This window comes from Mycteria americana, chromosome 5, assembly GCF_035582795.1.
Source record: "Mycteria americana isolate JAX WOST 10 ecotype Jacksonville Zoo and Gardens chromosome 5, USCA_MyAme_1.0, whole genome shotgun sequence".
Classification (NCBI taxonomy): Eukaryota; Metazoa; Chordata; class Aves; order Ciconiiformes; family Ciconiidae; genus Mycteria; species Mycteria americana.
This window is the reverse complement of record NC_134369.1, coordinates 69,952,982-69,968,088: the sequence shown is the minus strand read 5'-3', so window position 1 is coordinate 69,968,088 and position 15,107 is coordinate 69,952,982. Positions and strand designations below refer to the sequence as shown.

The 15,107-nt window shown below is 52.8% G+C and overlaps 1 protein-coding gene across 2 annotated transcripts; it reads left to right on the top strand.

Moving 5' to 3' along the window:
- The first annotated feature begins 9,026 nt into the window (after window positions 1-9,026).
- On the top strand, window positions 9,027-14,441 carry LGALS3 (galectin 3). Of its 2 annotated transcripts, none has more exons than XM_075503895.1 (7): window positions 9,027-9,411; window positions 11,793-11,846; window positions 11,982-12,004; window positions 12,333-12,686; window positions 12,917-13,005; window positions 13,284-13,452; window positions 14,176-14,441. In XM_075503895.1, exons 3-7 carry the CDS (start codon window positions 11,987-11,989, stop codon window positions 14,329-14,331), a joined length of 786 nt encoding a protein of 261 aa, XP_075360010.1. In that variant the 5' UTR covers window positions 9,027-9,411; window positions 11,793-11,846; window positions 11,982-11,986; the 3' UTR covers window positions 14,332-14,441. The 2 variants fall into 2 exon arrangements, with proteins under 2 accessions (XP_075360010.1, XP_075360009.1); XM_075503894.1 differs by lacking the exon at window positions 9,027-9,411 and adding an exon at window positions 11,000-11,073.
- The last annotated feature ends 666 nt before the right edge of the window (window positions 14,442-15,107 follow it).

The following is a 15,107-nucleotide window of genomic DNA, read 5'->3' as shown; positions in this document are numbered from 1 at the left end:
ATTTTTGGGGAGCATCTCACAAGTGCTACTTATCTACATAATTCTTAGGGGAGCAGTTTGTTTTGAAAAACTATTCCAGGGGTCTTGCAAAGCGGTGGGTGTGTGCATGGTTAGATCCACGATGTCGGGTGTGTTAGCTCTGGCTTACTGTTGTGAAGGCAGACGCCTAACCTCTCTCCAGGCAGGTTCAGACCCATTTCTGTGCACAGGCGTTGATTCACTGACCAGCCTGTTTAAAACTGCCTCCACGCTGTCCAAGGGGTGGGATGTTGTTCTGAAGGTTGTCCTTAGCTTCTGTGTAGGCACCTAAGTAAGGACAAAACTTTTTCATACCTCTTTTTCTTAATAGTGGCTTTCCTATTTCTGAAGTTAGGCACATCATTCCAATTATTAGGATGCAATTCCATACTCTTCAACCAGCCGTTATTCACCAGGCACGTAATAGATCAGTGTAAGTGTCATCTGGCAAATCAAGAAATGCAAGTTTCAACTTTAATAGAAGCTTCTAATCAACTAGTACCTGCTGCGAGATTAACTGTCACTGCATTACACAACGTGTCGCTTAGCCCTGAGAGAGCTAGAGAAAGATCTTGATCCGGACGTGCTGTGTGGGTGGAAATAGGTATTTGTGACGCTGGGAGCAGCCAGCTCTGCACTCGCTGTCCGGGCTCCACCCGGCAGTCACCGATACCCGGGTGTACGTGCCGCTTGTGCACGGGCAGAGGTTGCGGTACTAAAGGTCGTGGTCTGAAGAGGGATAATGGCTGGATAGACACGGCGTTTGCATGCTTCACTTCGTCTTGGATCCAGAAAACTACACTTCCAAGGTAGTTGTAATGGGAGGATCAGCTGGAACTTTTCCTCTGTCCTCACAGTTCAGCGGAATTTGAGTTAACTTGACGTAAAAACGTGCACACGCACCCCTTAAGCTGGTAACGGCAAGGAAAATGTTCTTATTTTGGTCACTCTTGCCTGCGGAATCTCTCAGGTCTGTGGGAAATCCCACGTTAAAAGCTGTGTGCACCAAGGCAGTTCGCAGTTGAAGGCAGGTACTTTTGTTTCGGAGATCTACTGATTGTTCCAGTTGCCCCATTTCACGACAGTGAAGACAGAAGAATGGGGACTTCATATCCTCTTGCAGCCGATCATAAGTTATAGTAAAGTTAAGTTACACCTGGATAAGGGACAGGCAATGTAACAGTTCTGTAGTACCACTTCCCAAAGGGTACCCTCCCTGTTAAATGAGAGATGGAGAGAGAAAATAGCAATACCTGCGCTCCTCTCCTCTTTCCAGCTTTCTCGTGAGGCTCAGCAGGGCAGGGCCGTGCTGAGAAGTCACTTGGCACGCCTTTGGGTTTCATTTCAGGTCCAAGTTCTGTTGTCTGCACAAGATCTTACCTGCTCTTGCAGATTGATGTTCTTGTGGCGGAGATGAGGGGAGGAACTTCTTGTAGCACTTAACCCTTAAACTCTTGCATCGAGCTGTGCCATCAGACGCCAAATTTGTTTCACTTGGCAGTAATGTGGCTTCAGTATACGTCTCCCTACCTCTGCCACCACCCCAGTTAGCTTTAAAGCAGTTAGCTCTCTGGTACAACCCCGCGTACATCCCCCAGAGTCTTCTGCTGGATGGGGCAGAGCCAAAAGCTGGCGCTGCTGCGGAGAGCAGCGTAAATGGGACGGTGGCCTTGGTGAGGAGACACTTGTATCGGGCTGTTTGTCAGTGGGAGGGAGCTCATCCAGAAGAGGAGCTGGAGCACGTGCCCACCGTAAGCATTTCATTTCATGCTCCGCAGAGGAACTCGTTTCTCTGAGCTAGAGAGGGATCCTAGGGAGGATGAGCTATTTAAACTATTAAAGGTTGGATCTTGGGGGGAGGTTGGGTAGAAGTCGGGTACCTCCTGTGCCCCATCCTGTTCCTAGCTGTTTCTGAGTGACGTTTAGGCTGGAGCTGGCATCCTCAGTGTGAAAAGGGGGGAATTATTTGTAGTTTCGGTTTAAAGAGGGAAACCTGCTGGTGGTGGAGACCATATTCTAAAGCAAATGCCAGCACGTATTGCTGCAGAACTGGATGGTGGCGTGAGTTGAAGCAAGAGAGTCAGACCAGCAATGAGAAGAAGCTTTTTCAGCATGAGGACAGTCAAGCATTGGAGTGGGTTGCCCGAAGAGGTGGTGCAGTCTCCATCCTTGGAGGTTTTGAAGGCTGGCCTGGATAAAGCCCTGAGCAGCTCAGAGCTGACCCTGCTCCAAGCAGGGATTAGGAACCTCCTGATGTCCCTTCCCACCAGCATCACCCCATGACTCAAGAAGTTCGCTGCTCCACCTCTGATTAAAAGCAAACATGGAATTTATCCTTTCTTTAAACAAATTCAGAAGGTGACAAATGACTGCAGATTTCATCTGTGATTTCTTGGGCTTACTCTGGCTAACTAATGCAGTGTTGTCCTGGGGTAGATCTATGGCTTCTGGTGGGAACCCAGGACGTGCTAACGAGGGCTGATCTGTCAGGATACTCCATTTTACTGAGCTGTTAACGGATAATGAAAAGTAAAACTGTATTACGGTGCCTTTTCACAAGAACGTGCTTAATTTGCATGACGTGAAAAGCTTTATATAGCCCTTTGTATGCTAGAAATTGTTCAAAGGGGTTTTGAATCCTGTGCTTTTAATTTGCCTGTATTCCCTTCAGTTGTAGGGCAACACCCCCCAGCACAGAGAAGGTGGCAGAATATCCTATTTTAAGTTTGCTTAGAAGTGGGAAGAATTAATGCTTTAATATCCTAGTGCTTGTTCTCACTGTGCGTTGGGCTGTGCAAAGCTGGAGTTTGTTGGCGCTCCTCAAGGAGACAACCTCGGGGTTGATTATCTTGAAAGCTTTTTAATAGAGGCACTTCGAAGTCTTAGCAGCTTCCACTTCACGCTTTCACGTTTGTATTTCAACCCCGATGCTCGGAAAAGCAACCTCGGAAAGCCAAGCATGAGCAACGCCGCGTAGCCTGGAATACTACGGGGATGATCGCATCAGTAGGTCTGAGCTGCCGCTGCCGTCTTCTTCGTCTTGATGCTCTCCTGCTGGTCCGTACTGCCTGTCAGAGTAAGTAGTTGCTAAAAAGAGAGCGTCCGCGGAGTGACGCCGAGCAAAAACCGCTCTGAGTGGTTCAAAGAAATATCAGATGCTGGAAAAATGAGCCCCTGACTGTTGCGTAAAAGCAAAGCCTGATGTGGTCCCTCTGGTTTCCTGCTCTCCGAGCTGGTAGCTGCGCAGCAGCAGAGGGCAGTGGTGCTGCTCCCAGCCCTCCTGGCTGCTCTCTCCTTGGCAAATCCTCCCTGGCAGAGAAGGCTGTAGCTGGTATTGATCATTTTTAGCATTGAACGGGATAAAAAATGAGGAAAACCAGCAACATTTTAGTGATTTACAGCGCCGTTTGGGAGATGGCGTTCTAACTTGCATCTTCGCACGGGCTCGTATTAAACTGGGTTTGGTCTGACTTCCACAGGAAGAACACCGGCACGCCGTACACAAGATTTAAATCTGAGCCCTGTTTAGTGTAAGGTTTCACAGGAGGATCAATTTCTGTGCTCTACAAAAATCTAGTATCAAAAGCAGCGCAGCAAAGAAGGAAAGTCTGCTGACCTGCCCGGGACTCTTACAAAGCTCTTCCCTTTCCCCTCTCTTCTGGTTTCCTGAGCTGCGGTAAAAGCCACCTTCTCCTGTTGTAATAAAGTTATTTTAAACTCTTCAGAGGGGTTGGTATTGCGGCTGCCTTTCTGCCGATCAGGCTGAACTGTCCTGTCTTTCTTTAGCCTTCACATTTTCTTCCCAACCCCGTACGTTCGGTGCGGTATCACACGGGGCTTTTACTCTCCTTATCGAGCATCTTTCCCGTGGCAAAGCTGTGTCCGGGCCAGCTGGAGGCAAGAAGCCCCCGGGGCCAGGTTGACTGGATCTCCTGGTCCTACACCCAAAGAGCCACCAGGATCCCACCCTGGCTTTGGTGGGGGTAGGCTTGAACTGATTCAACCCCCTCCTGCAGCACAGCACTATTCCTTTCGGCTTTTTAGGCTGGATTGGTTTTCGGTAAGGTTGAATGAGTTGGCTGCGTGTTGGGGCAAGCACAGAGCATGGCCAAGAAAAGCACCGGGACCTTCTCTTTTTGGGGGCAACAAGCCATGGGAGTCTTGCACCCCACCGGCACAGGCATTTGGGATCGCTGTAGGGATTTCCCATCCAGTTATTTAATAACGTTAGGATGAAAGACCTTCCGTGAGGGCCCCCGGGCAGCGTGCTGCACGGAGCTTGGTGCGGCAGAGGAGGAGGAGGAGGTAGTTGCTATTAAGTTCAAAGCCAGGGAGGTTTCGAGGACTTGTGTAAATCTCTATTGACGCAAATTGCTCCAAGACTCGTTTAACGCTTGGAAAGCAACTTAATGCTCAGGTCGGCACATCAGGCGCAAAGTGCTTCTCATTTATCCATCTTTAATAATATAAAAGCTTCAAGCTGTAGCATGGTTTTGCTCACCTGCAGCAGCAGCCTTGGAAGCTGTGCGAAGCTTTCTGGGGGTGGACCTGCCGTTCTCCCGGCACCGTCAGAGCAAGGGGGAGCTGGATGAGCTGCCGTTTCGCCCCGGTACTCTGTTTTCTAGGAGAAGGAAGCTGCCAAGGCAGGAGTTTCGCTTTGTGCTTTATAAAGAGAGACTAAAAGGGAGCTACTACAAGAAAAAGAGAGCAAGTCCAGCCTTTCTCGTACGTGCGAGCAGCAGGGATGGTGCTGCGAGCTTGATGCTCTTCGTCTGCTGCTTTTCCTTTCTTTACCGTCGAACTCGAGTCATTGACGTTCTCAACCTTCCTCTGCATTGAGTTATTCACTAGCGCTAGAGCAAGGCGATGTTCGGGGGGGTTCAGAAGACCTAGGAGGATATCGCACAAGCCCGGCAGGCCGTGGAGGGCAGTCCCGTCGCCTGCTTTCGCTGCGCTGCCCTTTTTTATTGCTGCGGAGAGTCGGAGGTGACTCAGCCGCTGGCCTGCAGGGCTGAGACTGAAGTGTCACCTCGGGGAGGTGCAGCGCGGGGCTCCGCAAAGGCGTTTGTGGCACTCGGAACCTCATTCCTTGTGTCCGAGAAAGGAGGTGACGTTGTCACGGTCCCCGTTCCCCAGCCTGGGAGGTCGCAGGGGGAGGAAGGAGAGATGACGGCTGAATTTAGCACTTTGGGATTGAGCCAAGCACGGCCTCGGTGGGAGATCTGCAGCCCAAACGTTGCACGTGACGGTCGCTGCCAACCCCACGCACGAGTCAGGCCGCGGAAATCATGAGACGGATAAAATCAGGCGGCCGTGTGGTGTTCTGCTCTGTAAAGGGGAGCGGCTCTCGCGCCTTCGAGCTTCTCGCCCTCTAGATTGATTTCCTTCCCATTAATTTACCATCAAGAAGACATCAAGACATCTTGATTACCATCAAGAAGACAAGAGAGAAGCAGCTTTCTGCTTATTCATTTCCAATAAGCAGGTTGAAATTACTGCTTTAAAGTTATTTAGCTTTCTGGAGATAGATCGCCCGTTGGGGTGGGGTCTTTTGCCTCTGAGAGACTCAGTATAGACAAGAAGAGAAGATGCAGAAGACATTAACTCCTGACGTAAGGCAGCGTAAAGGGTACTGGGACCAAGTAAAGGCTTGATAATTCTGAGTTCTAATATCACACTGTCATTTTTTTATATATATATATATATATATATATATTAACGTGTGTATATATATATATATTTACATATAACAATGTATTAATTAATTTCCAATAAGCAGGTTGAAATTACTGCTTTAAAGTTATTTAGCTTTCTAGAGATAGATCTAGAGATAGATTTTTTTTTTTTTAAATTCTTCAAAACAAGCCGACCCTCAAGCCTTAAGCAGCCGAACTCGGCATCCTCCTGCCCCTTTCCTGCGGAGGCCAGGGGCCGCCTGCGCCGCTGCCGTGGCACAGCCGGCCGCCTCCTCGGTCCCTGCCCCTGCGGTGGCACGAGGTGGCTGCTGCTCCAGCCCCCTGCTCCCCTGTCGCCGCTGCTCACTCTCCTGGCTTCTAGCGTCCAGTCTCCATTAATTACCTTTTTATCTACTCGGTCTTGTGCAGTTCTTCAGCTTCTTTTAAACTCCCGTAGCATGTCGTCCATTAACCCAATGGTCAGCGTCGCTGTGACGCGAGGGCAGGCAAGCCCCGCAATACACAGCGCTCGATAGGCGCTGGCACGTCGAAACCGTGGCAGAGCAGCCCGTCAAAGGCTGCCGCTAGAGGGAAATGCTTAATAATGTGTATCGCTGTATAGCGTAATGGTGCCCGAGTGTTGGGGACCCAGAGTTGGTGGGTGAGTTACTCCCAGTCCTGGACTGACCCTGAGCCCCTTGTGGACTCGAGCTGATCAGCTCAGCTCTGCCTCATTGCTCGAAGGCCGTTAAATATGGCTTGGCTCTCGCGTGCTGTCAGATAAACGCCGGGCATTTTCCAATGGGGAAAGTAAATAGCGTTTAGAGAATGCGTTTGGCCACAGCGAAGGGCACGTCAGAGCGTACATCCCTACCAGCGTGATCTGACGGCCGAGCCGCCTGCCCGGCTCCCTCCATCTCTCCCACCCCTTGGGTTTGCAGTTCAGGGCTTTACATTGTACGTGGTACCCAGCAGGGTTGCATTTTACGTTAAGAGTCTCTAAAACAAACAGGATGCTTTACAAGTGCTTAAAAAAAAAAAAAATCCCAAACCCAAGTATGTGCCTGTTTTTGAGAAGTGCCTCTTTTTTATCCACTTTTGCAAAGCAGCCAGCCCTGGGTCGCAGGGCCGTGCATCACACAGCACGGCAACGCTGCAAGCGAGAGACGCCATCGCCGTGCCTCACGCCTCCGACAGAACCGGCGCGTTCGTGCGCTGCCTCGCTCGCTCAGCGCTCTGCCGAGAAACCCAGCCGCTCTCTTTTCTCCATCCCGAGGGGCAAAGCTTGAAAACGGGAGCCGCCACATCTCTGTGTCCCACCGTGCGAGTCACAGCGTGGGGACTCGGATGAAGCGGAGCAAAGCGAAATGCGGACGTTGCATAGCTCTGCGTGCGGAGGGCTCTCGGCACCCACCCCGTGAGCGTTGAAGGGACGCTCGCTCGTTGTCCTCGCTGCTGCTTGGTTGATTTAAGTGAAGAAATTAGCTCAGATTTTGATTCGTGTTTTCCCTTTTGGTCAAACATGGGTTTTTTAAACCACCGTGTATCAGTTGCATAACTGGGAGCGCAAAGCTTATGGCATTGGAACTGGAAAAAAACCCAGGCAAACCTTTTCGGTAAAGGTTTGGAGCCTTTGAGTGAAATCCTGAAAATAACAATACAGGTTTTTCATGAAAATATCTCTTGCCGAAGACGTTTGGAGGGGTCTTAGGGAGGAAGGGAAAAAGCGGTGCACTAATGAGTGAACACGGCCTTATCCGGGAAGGCAGAAGCCACTGGTACCTGCTTAAAAACACTTAGTGCGTGTCGCTTCCATCAGCTGTATGAACACGGGCTCTGCGCACAAGCACCTCATCATGAATCCACTCTCAGAAAGGCCGTCTTTTCGACCGATGCTGGAGCAAGGACTGGAAGGATCGTTCTGACGAGCAGCGATCTCCTTCCGCTTGCGTGACGGGCTCAGGGAGCTCCAGTACTCAGGCGACCTAGCAGGGATCCTTTAACGTTACTGGTTTAAACCCTCTCCGGGTCCCTTTGCCCTAAAACAGCCCCAAAGATACCGCAATGCCTATGTACTGCGGTGAGGTTTGGGTGCTTTGGAAGGCAAGTGAAGCAGCATTCCCTCTTTAAGTATTTCCCCGGCTGGAGCACCCCGTGGGGCCGCTCCCTGGGGTATCCCTGGCATCGCTCATCAGCCGACGGCATTTTTGCACGCTTAAGTTTGGGCTGAAACCCCGTGACAAATATTATATGAAGCTGAAGGATGCTAAAATCCCGGCTGGTGCCCCAGTAGAGAGGAGGCTGCCCTCTTTTAAAGCCCAATTTTTATATAACCAGAGATGAACGGGAAGGAATTATACTAAAATTCATTAAAACCTAACTCAACCGATTTTTGCCTTTTTTTCAGTATCAGCTGCAGTATCAGCTAAGCTGCTTAATTCAGCTGCTGCCTTAAAGGAGTAGTTTCTATGTCTTTAATGACACCATTTAAAGTGTGCGTCCCTTAATAACCTTCGGTCAGCCCTGAATTGGTCAGGCAGTTGGACCAGATGATCATTGTAGGTCCCTTCCAACTGAAATGGTCTCTTCTCTTCTCTTCTCTTCTCTTCTCTTCTCTTCTCTTCTCTTCTCTTCTCTTCTCTTCTCTTCTCTTCTCTTCTCTTCTCTTCTCTTCTCTTCTCTTCTCTTCTCTTCTCTTCTCTTCTCTTCTCTTCTCTTCTCTTCTCTTCTCTTCTCTTCTCTTCTCTTCTCTTCTCTTCTCTTCTCTTCTCCTCTCCTCTCCTCTCCTCTCCTCTCCTCTCCTCTCCTCTCCTCTCCTCTCCTCTCCTCTCCTCTCCTCTCCTCTCCTCTCCTCTCCTCTCCTCTCCTCTCCTCTTCTCTTCTCTTCTCTTCTCTTCTCTTCTCTTCTCTTCTCTTCTCTCCTCTCCTCTCCTCTCCTCTCCTCTCCTCTCCTCTCCTCTCCTCTCCTCTCCTCTCCTCTCCTCTCCTCTCCTCTCCTCTCCTCTCTTCTCTCCTCTCCTCTCCTCCTCTCTTCTCCCAGCAGCACGGTACAGCAGATCAGAATTTCAGCATGAAAACACACCTTTTTCTTTTCTGTTGCTTTAAGCCGTGAAGCCAGTTGAGCAAACAGGAGATGAATCACTCTTAACCTGCCGTAAAATTGCACTTGTTGAAATTATAGCTGCCGCTAACAGCTTTCCAGCGCCGGTCCTTTGCTGGTCTTGCGGCATCGGGTGAAAACCAAAGTTTGTCAGCTTTTTTTTTCTTGGCAACCTCCAGAGAGAAGCAGAAAATGTTTAAAATTTGAAAGCAAATTTGTGTTTTACTGAGCTTCAGTAAAGCTGGGGGGGATGGGGCTGTGAGATCGGCAGACAAAGCTCTTGCAAAACCTACATCTTGCCAGTGACTCATGGTGGGGACTGGCTCTGGCAGGGCAGCAACATGAAAACCTCCGATGCGTGGAAATAAACCCGCTCGAGACAGAAACCACGAGAAGCCCCGGGTTCTCCCCGTGTAGTTCCGTTGTCACCACCGTTGGTGGTGTCACCACTTAATAAAGAGAAATGAAATGACGTCCTTGTGCTGGCAGCGACTTTCCCAGCGGGGAGGCTCCCCGTCCCCGCCCCGAGCAGGCGGGGTCCCCGCTGCCGTGTCCGGGCCACCCAACTGCCGTGGGATCCCAGCCCCGGAGCCGTCACCGGGAGCCGCTGCATCGCAGGTGAGTGGGTGCATCCACCCACGGGGGTCCCCAGGGGGAGCAGGGGGAGCAGCAGTGGGGTTAAGGCACGCATTGCCTTGCAAAGAAAGGGTTAAGGGTGCGCTCGGCCCCACGGAGGGGGGGATCCGGCACATCCCGAGTGGGGATCCGGAGTGGGAGCAGGGGGATAAGGCACGTATTGCCTTGGAAAGAAAGGGTTGAGGCTGCGCTCGGCCCCTTGTGCGTGGGAGTGGGAGGTGGGACACGGGTGAGCTCCCCGGGCAGCTGTGCCACGGGCTCTGCGATTAATAACAGCAGCCGGAGCGTATACAAAGCACTCGCTGGCTTTAGGGGATGCCTGGGATAACGGTGGGACGGTGAATATTAAGGAGATATCAGACTGTTTGCAGCTCGCGGGGTGCCAGGGTAGCCCTGCCTGTGCCCCAAAGCCCACGCGGAGGGCTGGGAGTGACCGTCGGGGTGTGGGAGGCTGGAGACACCCAGAAAGTCACTGCAGAAATAGCACCGAGGGGAAGAAAACTTCTATTTCTTTCCCAGATAGAAGTTTTTTTCCACTTTGCGTGAATATAGGAAATACTCGGGATGCTTTAGAGAGGTCTGCCCTGGGACGTTCCCTGCGGCCGATCTCCCGTCGGGTCGGTGGGAGCTCCGAGAGCTGCCGGGGGGAGAGCAAATGAGTTCAAGTTTGGCAGCCCAAATGGCGTTGGAAACGCACCTTTGAGGCGCTGCCCAAGGGCAGAGCTCTCCGGGGCTGCGGGAGGGAGAAAACCCCTTCCCACACCCGCGACAGCCCGGCAGCGGGCAAATAACCCAGCGGAGCATTTCCGAAGGGAGACACGTCCAAGAGCTACGCCGCCGCAGTGACAGAGAGAGGAGGGGGTGACCGCCAGGCTCCAAGCTCGGCGGCACCGTTTGCTGGCAGAGGAATGGTGCTTTTTAAAGACGTCGGTTACAAATATCAAATCGGCCATCCCAGTCCCGGCGGGGAGACACGAGGCTCCTGCCACGCCGTCCCACCGGGGCTGAAGTGCTAAGAAATCCGTGCAAAGGAGCAAAATTCCTTCCCCCCGAGGTATTGCAGGGAGAAGAGGGGGAGCAGGCGGGACCCCTCGCTGGAGTAGCACAAACCATCGGCAGCTGCGTTACCTGTGGCTCGAGCAAGCCCGACGCGGCCGGACGCGGCCCGGGGAGCCCGCAGGAGCTGCGTGTGCGCCCTCGGCTTCGCCCTGCGCACCGATGGCAAACCCAAGGGCTTCAAAAAACCCCGGAGGGCAAATAAAAGCTTTGCGAGATACGGGCTGTTCAAACAGTCCGGGCTTCTGGGCGCTGGTTGAAAGGCTGGCTTAAAAATCCCGTGAGCTCAGGAGTATGAATGTTTTGCAGGGAAAGGGGTTATTTGTTGATTGTGAAAACTTGGGGGTTTTGTTATTCCTAAGGCAGGGCAGCCAGATTTGTTGTGACCCTTGCGCTTCTGAGTGTTTCTTTCAAAGAGAATTTTCCTTCTCTGTTTTCAATTTGGAATTTTCCTTTTCTTTCCCCATTTCTGCCTCTCCCTTTTTTTTTTTTTTAATTTTTTTTTTTTCCTTCCTTCTTATTTTATGAATGCTCTCTTTGATGGGAGGAATCCAGCTCAGGGCCGCGGCTATTCCTGCACGCAGGCAGGTATGTGTTTGGCCCTGCTGCAGCAGAACAGCTCACCATGGGCTCATAAAACTTGTCAAGAAGCTTTTATCCGCTGGCCCGGAGCGGCCGGTGGCATGTGTCCCCCTCCCGCCGTGCCCTCCGGCCGGCGCGGGGCGAGCGGGGATGCGCGGGGGGACAAAGGGGAGCTCCGCCATGGGTGCCTGCTCTCCTCTCGCCTTCCAGGCCTGCTGCAAGCGTCCGTCCCGCGCGTCGTGGGGTGGCTGCGTGTCCCCCGACGCGCTGTGCTGAATTCGCAGCCCCCATGCAGCTCGTGTTTGCTGCCGTGCCCCCCCCCCCCCAAGGGATTTTGTTTGAGATTTTTTTATTGAATCTTTTTTGGGATGATGCTTCGGGGTGGGGAGGCGAATAACACTGGCTGCGGCCGGCGTGCAGGACAAAAGCGCTCGTGTGGTTCGCGACGCTGCGCGGTCCTTCCCTGCGAGCAAAGAGCAAAAAAACCCGGTGAAAACCCGGCGAGAGGCTGGAGGGAGCCGAGATCGCTCGGGGCAGAGCAGCACCGGGTCCCCGCGGTCCGGTGTCCCCTCTCTGCCTGACACCGGCAGCGTTGTAAGGTCAACGATGGCATTGCATTGCCATCCACCCCGCAGCGGCCGATGCCATCCGGAGGTGTTTGGGCTGGAGTCGCCCCTGGAGTCGTTCAGGCTGCTCATGGTGGTGACCCGCGATCTCTCCCGCAGGTATCAGACGAGGGTTCGTTCCGCGGTACGGGGGCTGTCGGCTCTGCCTGGCAGGTATACGACGGGGACTCACCAATTTCCATCCCGTTGCTGCTGTAAACTGTAACGCTTCTCAAAAAAAACCCCTCTATTTTTCAGCTGGTGTATGTTAAAAAGGATTTAAGCGTCCTTTGTCTTTTTGTTTTTTAGGAAAAATGTCAGATGGTTTCTCTGTAAGTATGGCTTGCTTTAAAAAAAAAGCGATTGTTTAATTGCCTGTGATTGTTTAATTGCCTTGCAGCAGGGACCTTCGGCAGGGGCGGGAGCACGGCTTCACTAACCTGCATAACTCCCCAAATCCGCTCCATTTTCATCGGCATTTACTGGTTTTTACTGGAAACCTCAGCCCAGGCACTCACCCCCCGCCCCCGGCTTGGGAGCAGTTGGGCGCTCGCCCTCGGGCCACGCTGCAGGCTACAAAAGCTGGGTGTTGGAGGACTCAACCGCACCCCAAGATCAACGTCACCCCCCTAACCCTCCTCCTCTCCCCGCTGTCCCCAGCTGAACGACGCCTTGCCCACCAGCAACAACCCCACCCCCTCTGCCCCCCAAGGCTGGCCCTCCTGGGGGAACCAGCCGCCGGCTCCTGGGGGGTTCCCGGCGTACCCCGGCCCTCCGGGGACCTATCCTGGCTCGCCGGCAGCACCGGGGACCTATCCCGGAGCACCGGGGCCCTATCCTGGAGCAGCGGGGCCGTATCCTGGAGGACCGGGAGGACCGGGACCGTACCCGGGAGCACCTGGAGCGTTCCCCGGAGCACCAGCAGGACCAGGGCCGTATCCTGCCCCAGGACACCCACCCAGTGGCCCCGGATTTGGGCCCCCTCCTCCGCAGGGGGGACCGGCTCCTCCGATGGTAACGGCTCCATCATATTATAAGGGTTTCTGTGTCTTCGCTGCCTGATTTTGCTTGGTCACGGGAGGGACCTGGGGCTGGCTGGCTGTCCCCGGGGTGGGGTGGCATAGGTTGTCACTGTGTCACAGGGCTGCCCCGGTGTGTTGTCACGCCGTTACCCAGCCCGTGCCTGAGTAATTTGGCTTTTGACGTGCTTTTTTTACTGACACCAAATCCCCGTTGTCTCCCAGAAAGTCCCCTTCGAGCTGCCCCTGCAGTCAGGACTCGTCCCCCGGCTGCTCATAACCATCACGGGGACCGTCAACCCCAACCCAAACAGGTATCGGGGTGTCTGTCCGGCACCGAGGGCGGGGGGTTCTGGGGGGTGCTGCTGGACGGAGCAGGGGGGCTGGAGTTTGCTTTTCACTCCTGAGTAACACCTGCCTGGTGTAAAATCAAATATTACACGAAATAAATGTGTAAATGCCCTGTCATTGCCCAGCAGGGTCTGTGTTTGTTGTTTTTTTTTTCTGCCCGCTTGCTGCTACTTTTGGCAAGCCCTGTAACGGAGCCCAGGGCTTTCGTAGAAAAAGCAGCGAATCGTTATTGTCTTTGCAGGTTTTCACTGGATTTCAAGAAAGGGAACGACATTGCCTTCCACTTTAATCCCCGCTTTAAGGAAGACAACAGGAAAGTCATCGTCTGTAATTCGATGTTCCAGGATACCTGGGGAAAGGAGGAGAGGACAGCTCCTTGGTTTCCATTTGAAGCTGGAAAACCCTTCAAGGTACCAAAAAAACCCCAAACCCCAACTCGGTCTGAACGTGCCCGCAGCCCCTGCCCTGCTGGGAGGGTTTGGCCAGGGCTGCGTAACGAGACTCGCCGTAAGGACCTCGGTGCTTGCGCACAGGAATCGGCTCCCCGAGGGCCTTTGGGGCAGTGGCCCGGTGTGCTTGCCCGGCTGCCCGGCACCGCAGGTCTGCGGCACCTTCCCTGCACTTCTTCCCCCCTCCTGCACATCCCGGTGCCCAGGGCGTGGCTTCTCCCTGCTTCTGTTATTCCCATTTATTATTAAATCCTCCTTATTTACACTGTCGTTCTGCGGCACTCGTTGGACAGGTTTCTGTAAAGCATTTCCCCCCGTTAGTAGCCAAGCTCTCTTCACGAGCTTTTCCTCCTGCAAAATAGGTTCTCCTGCAAAATTTGGTGAGCGCTCGGCTCTCGCTGTGTGAACCGTACAGTAGCGCTTCTTGAAAATACCGTCATAGTCACGAGGAGACGGAAACCGTGGGCTAAAGCACAAAGGAGGACGAGTACAGCAGGGCTTTGGGGAAAGCAAAGGTCACCGGTGTTTTTGCACCCGAGAGTTGCTGCACCAGCTCGTCCACATACCACCAGTCTGGACTCGGCTGGCAGCAGCCTTCAGCCAGTGCCAGCCTGCTCGGGTCTGTGGCTTAAAACTCCTTCCTAGGACAAATCTGACGGTTAGCTTTTGGGGTCTTTATTTCAGCTCCAGATCCTTTGCGAGGTGGATCACTTCAAGGTAGCGGTCGACGATGCTCACTTGCTGCAGTACAACTTCCGCGAGAAGAAGCTGAACGAGATCACCAGACTCTGCATTGCGGGGGACATCACCCTCACCAGCGTCATGCCGACCATGATATAACTACGTGGTGTGCTTTTAATGCAAACTTAGGGCTCTTAATACGGCTGTAACAGAAGTGCCTTCGTACGTGAATACTTTAAGGTAATAAAACATACTTTCACAAGTAAAATTTGTTTTCAATAAGATCTCAAAAGACACGACATCCTCCAGCAAGCCAAGTTCAAGTCTGGAAGTATCTGAATTCTTGCGGTAGAGACAGAGAATCTCTTTGCCGAAGGATGACGACCAGGAGCTCTTTGATTTGTATGGAGAGGAGCACTTGGGAAAGCAGCCTGGGGCGTACTGCCGCTGGCCCTGTGAACTAGGGCAGCAAGCTTCAACCCCATCTTCTCCAAGTACCAGGCAGCAGTCGGTAACCTGGTATTTTTAGCCTCGGTTGCTCTGCTAGGTAAAGCAGGGTTGGGTTTTTTTTCCACTAAAGGCATCAAAATAGTGCAGCAAAGGACTTAAGCTCCCCGCCCAGGGGAGGAGGAGTTGCATGATGAGGCTACGAAGGGGTTGTGAGTAATTCACAGAAGTGTCTCTCTCTGAAGGTGGCACTGGAAAGAGCCTCCGAGCCTGACCAGAATGAGGTATTTCAAGAGGGGGTTCAGAGCTGGAGGAAGCAAAACCTCTCCCCTAGACCATGGCTAGAAAAGTTACCCCCTCCTTCATTTCAGAGGCCCATTCTGCCCATTTGGTGGCCCACTTCCCTCCCACCGGAGATCCGATCTGTACAAGCATTATGTACTCCATAGAACAGGGCACAAGCCTTGCGCTTCTCTCCCCTCATCGCT